The sequence below is a fragment of the Nematolebias whitei genome, chromosome 12 (assembly GCF_014905685.2).
Source record: "Nematolebias whitei isolate Nwh7 chromosome 12, NemWhi1, whole genome shotgun sequence".
Classification (NCBI taxonomy): domain Eukaryota; kingdom Metazoa; phylum Chordata; class Actinopteri; order Cyprinodontiformes; family Rivulidae; genus Nematolebias; species Nematolebias whitei.
Window position 1 is genome coordinate 43,045,172 of NC_056509.1, and position 5,402 is coordinate 43,050,573.

The 5,402-nt window shown below is 40.5% G+C and overlaps 1 protein-coding gene across 1 annotated transcript in view; it reads left to right on the top strand.

Moving 5' to 3' along the window:
- The window catches only part of map3k5 (mitogen-activated protein kinase kinase kinase 5), a 107,801-nt gene that overhangs the window by 51,649 nt on the left and 50,750 nt on the right, over positions 1 to 5,402 (top strand). The window contains exons 7-8 of the mRNA XM_037685930.1: positions 1,762 to 1,932; positions 3,029 to 3,141. Coding sequence (XP_037541858.1) covers positions 1,762 to 1,932; positions 3,029 to 3,141 — 284 coding nt within the window. The remainder of the gene's footprint in view (positions 1 to 1,761; positions 1,933 to 3,028; positions 3,142 to 5,402) is intronic.

Here is a 5,402-nt window from a genome sequence, read left to right on the forward strand (position 1 = left end):
TTCAGCAAAAATGTGTTATTTCTGCTTTCTTCTGCTAAGTTAGGCTTGTTCATCCATTTCAGCTACATTTCAGCATGTTTTTAGTTAATTTCAGCTGTTTTTTCAGCAATTTCTTCAGCAACAAGCATTCACACTGCGTTTTCTCTAGTTAAGAATGTTTTTATTCTTGGTGACTAGTAGTTGTGAAAATCCTTACCAGATGCTGCGGTGGTGCTTTACTGGCTCCTGACTGAGCAGCCCCCGGCCCACATGAACCCCTGAGCCTTAATAAGAGTTTAATTATTGATCAGAAGCAGGCGCGCTGCTCCTTCATCACTCCGCCTGACGGTGCGGGGCTCAGTTTGAGCGAGGAGCCCGACAGGAGCGAGGAGACAAACGACCTTTATGTAAATTCACACCATTACTGTGGAGAGGAGAGAGCAAGAAACGGAGGGAGCTCTCCGCTCCATGCTCCTCCCTCCGGACAGTCGCCATGGTGACAGCTGTCAGCTCCCGTGTTGTATTTAACCTTCGCTCCCTGGAGAGCAGCCACATCACAATCATCAGGGTTTGAGTATATCAGCTGGGCGTCTTTCAAAGTTAAACGAATTAAATCTTTGATCTCAAATTATTTTTGGTGAAACGGCATCATGAATTTGTATCTTGAGCTTTTTAACTTATCGCAGATTATCAACAGCCCCACTATAAATTAACAATCTTAAATATGATGCACGTTTTATATAAACAACAATAATTACAAAAAAAAAATAAAAAAACAGGTGTTCTCTCGGAGTAAACAGGAAGTGTTCAGGCTCGGGTGGGAGAACATTTTATTGAAGGTGCAGTTCAGTCTAAAAACAAGATTTCTTCTTCTGTCGTTTATTTTTAAGCGGTTATTATAACCTGAAATTATCGTGGTTAAAGCAAAATCAGACATCCCCATAAATAAGTATTACATCTTTAATATATGCTGTACACCTAATTGTTTTTTAAAGGTTTTATTTATTTTTAAATAATGTTTTTACTTGTGGATGTGTGGACGTGTTCATGTCTAAAGCATTGGCAAAATAGTTCAAATTCATTTTCAATTCAAGATGGCCGCCACAGCTAAGCGACCCCATGAAAGGGTCGTTTTTACAGATGTTGAGTTTAAAGCTTGGCGTGTTCGTGGCTGAGAGTCGTCCTCAACACAAACTGAACACCGACGGATTAGAGCTGCTTTTACCTGATGGAATCAGCTCTCTGTGTTAGCAAAATATTTTGTGAACCACTGAAACGTCTACACATGATTTATATATGGAGTTGACCCATTTCAAAATGGCCGCCACAGATCATTAATCTTAGTCAACACAAAGTTGGCCGTAGCAGTTTTGCAGCTATTGAGCTAAAACTTGGTGTGGTAGTAGCTGAGAGTCATCCCCAACACTTGGAGCGCTACACACTGAAATGCTGAGCCGTCACACTCAAGGGATGACTCTCAGCTACTACCACATAAAATGTTACCTCAGTATTTATAAAAATAATTTTTTTTGTGTGATTTTTATACAGTTATTGATCTGCGGCAAACAGTTTGACTTCAAACAGTTAAACTTAAATGTGCATCTAGGATTACTTTCTGGAAGTTTAAATAAAAATGGTTCAGTATTTTGAGATATTTTGCTAACGGACACATAAACGCACACAGATTAGGTGAAAACATGTCTGGGTCATAATAATCACAAGGACTCCTCCAACATGCCCAGATCTGTCTTTGAAGCATAAAAAACTGTGATGTGTGTGTAGGAGGAACCTGCCGGGTGACCGACAGAAAGCGCTGGACATCATGCTGCCCCTGGTGGAGGGGGACGAGCAGGTGGCGTCGGACATCTACTGCCTGGTGGGACGGATCTACAAGGACAAGTTCCTGGAGTCTCACTTCACCGACACGGAGAGCCGAGACCGAGGCTCGTTATGGTGAGAGAACGGGACTAACTATCTATCTGTCTGTCTGTCTGTCTGTCTGTATATCTATATATCTACGTATATATCTATATATCTAATCTATATATCTAATCTGTATATCTATATATCTAATCTAATCTATCTGGATCCATCTATATGGATGGATGGATGGATGGATGGATGGAGGCAGAACATGTTTCATTGCTCTTTCTTTCCAATTTATTGCTGGTTAGCTGTGCTATTTATTAATGTACCATATTCTTTGGACTATAAGCTGCACTTAAAATCCTTAAATTTTCTCAAAAATCGACAGTGAGCCTTATGTATTAATTCTGGTTGTGCTTCTGACCTCAAACTGATTTTATGTGGTACGACTGAACAATGTTGAAAGTTATTGTGAATGAGTTGTATAAAGCTTGACTTATCTGACTGTTTTGTTTTGCCTAATGCGCCTTATAGTCCGATAAATACTGTAATATACTGTAAGTTTTCCTCACTTTGATGGTGAAATTGATGCTATTGCTGCAAAAGCAACTGGTCTGACGTTTTAAGAATGTATTTTTAATTATATTTATGCATAAAACCATCACACTGTGCCAACAAATCATCTGGCAGAAGGTGCATATGAGAGTTTAAATCTTTAATTGTTGTGAAGACGTGAACTCTGCCTCCCAGGTTAGTCTTCTGTTTTTATGAGCGCAGTTATCAAGTGAGCGCATGAAGCCTGACATGAGCTCATTGAGTTTTGCCTAATAACACGAGGCTTCTGATTGTCTTCATCTGGAAATTGCAATTAAAATCTCGTACGCTCGGAGACGGAAGATGCTGCTTGGATAACTGAGTCCCATCTGGCCGTTATTTGCCGTTCCGAGTCAAAACTTGGCTCGGGCCTCTAATAACATTCACACCTCTCTCTGCCGCAGAACAGATTGGTCATTAAACAAATGAAATTTCTTGTTATTTGGGCCCCAGCTCAATATGTCTAATTGTTTGTTTTTTTCCCATCTTGAAGCGGCTCAGAAAGCCGCGGAGCTGCGTGCAGTTACCTCAGAGGTGCCTGGGATTTCGACTGACGCATTTCTTAGATTTTTTTTCCGTCTCCTCTCAGGTTTAAAAAGGGGTTTGAGTCGGAGCCAACGCTGCACTCTGGCATCAACTACGCTGTTCTCCTGCTGGCGGCTGGACACCAGTTCGACACGTCGTTTGAGCTCCGGAAAGTGGGTGAGTAACAAAACGTGGACATCCGAGTCGCCTAAATCAGCTGATTTTTAGTTCCGTACCTCGATACTGTCTAGTTGGTTAGCAGTAACTAACCTAAGTATAATCTGTAAACAACTACATGACCAGTCATTTTTATCCTAATAACAATTTTCCCTTGTAAAGCTTATATTTGAAGGATTATGGACTGTTTCATGTAAAATTATATATATATTTTTGTTTGTTTTTAATGCATATTTATCGTTTGTTCCTTTAAATGGTGACAACAAAAGGGTTTCTGAAACTTCATTTGTTGGATGCTGGGCAAAATATGTCAAAACCACCGAGGCTCATCCGGCAGAAAAGTTGTTGTTGTTGTTGTTTTGATTTTCTCACCTTTTCCTTCATCTCATGGGAGTGTTGAGACGTTGCTCTTCAGTTGTGACTACGTTCACTTCAACTACTTTGTTGCTTTTATTGTTGTTCAATTGTCACTACAAGAAAACATGAATATAAATATAAAATATGAAAAAATAAATAACTATAGAAAATGAGCAAAGCTTCTGGCAGAAGTGAGTTTGTATTTGGGGATTTCGCTCTTCTGGATCAGACTTGGTGGTCCACTCCACCTACACCTCAAGAACCAAAATGTTCATGTTTTGGACAGAGAAGACGGCTGGAGGGGGAGAAGGAGGTCATTTACATAAAACGAGAAAAACTACCTTTAAACAGAGGAGGAGGTCTCAGATTTCAACTTTCATTAAATTGCAGTGCAGCTTTAGCGCTGAGTCCAGGTCAGCTCCACTCCAATTCACCCCCTCATGCAGGTGACCCAAACATCTGTCTCAGACAGGCTAACAGAGTCCAACGAGCCTCCAATGTGCGGGACGAGCACATTGGAAACAGCAAAGATGCATGTTAGGCTGATTTTTTAACTCTAAATTGTCCCTAGGTATGAATGAGAGAGTGAATGGTTGTTTGTCTCAATGTGTCCCTGTGAAGGACTGGAGACCTGTCCATTGTGTCCCCTGCCTCTCGCACAGTGACTGCTGGACATGGGCACCAGTGACTCCCACACCCTGAAAAGGAAGAAGCGGCTAAAGATAATGCACAGCATTAGGCTGCATCTTCCTAAATTACCCACTCTTCATTGCTTTATGCATTTTTTTTTATATTAAACCAACCTTTAAGATCTTCATGTCTTGTTAAAATGGTACCAGGTTGTGCAAAAACATGAAACCAGTTAACTTGAGCCGTTCCCTCACATATGACCTGCACATTCAGTCCTCTTAACAGCAGGTTTGGCACTTCTGCATGAAATATAGTCAAGTCAAAGTCAGATTTATTTATATAGCACATTTAAAACAGGAACTGTTACCAAAGTGCTTAACAAAAAGATCACAGCATCAAATAAAAAATAACGAGATATAATTACAGCATCAGGAATAAAAACATAAAAACGCAACCACAATGAGAAACAATGAAATACTAAATCAGATCACCCTGTGTTAAATGCCCATGAGTACAGTTGTGTTTTCAGGAGAGCTTTAAAAGCAGAGACTGAAGAGGCCTGTCGAGTACAGAGAGCCAGTGAAGGAAGGACAGAACCAGTGAAATGTGGTCAAACCTATGAGTTCCTGTTAATAGTCAAGCTTCAGCATTTTGGACAAGCTAGATATGTGAAAGGGAGACCTGACTGACCCCAACATACTGTAAAGCAAGTAGTCCAGCCGGGTTGTAATGAATGCACTTTTCAAGGTCAGATCTGGTCAACACAGACTTAAGCTTAACTATCTGTCTTAGCTGAAAGAGGCTTTTTTGAAGAACAGAGTTGATATATTTATTTAACTTGAAGTCTGAGTCTAAAAATATCCTGACATTGATAACACCTGCTTTAGACATGGCTGAAGGGAGTCCAGGTTTACAGGATCAGTGACAGCAGTAGAGCTAGGGTTAAACACAATGACCTCAGTTTTCTGATCATTAAAACTTAAGAAGTTCGTAGCCATCCAAGTCTTGATGTCATCAAGACAATTTGACAGAGGGCGAATGGAGCAGGAACTGTTGGGTTTTAAGAGCAGATAAATCTGAGAATCATCAGCATAACAATAAAATGAAGGGCCATGTCTCCTCAGGATAGACCCCAAGGGGAGCAGAAAACAGATGGGGTCCAAGAATAGAGCCTTGCGGGACCCCACAGGAAAGAAGCACTGAAGCGGATAAACTATTACCAACATTAAGTTTGTTTTCTCAGTCATCCAGGTATATAACAACAAAAAAGGTTG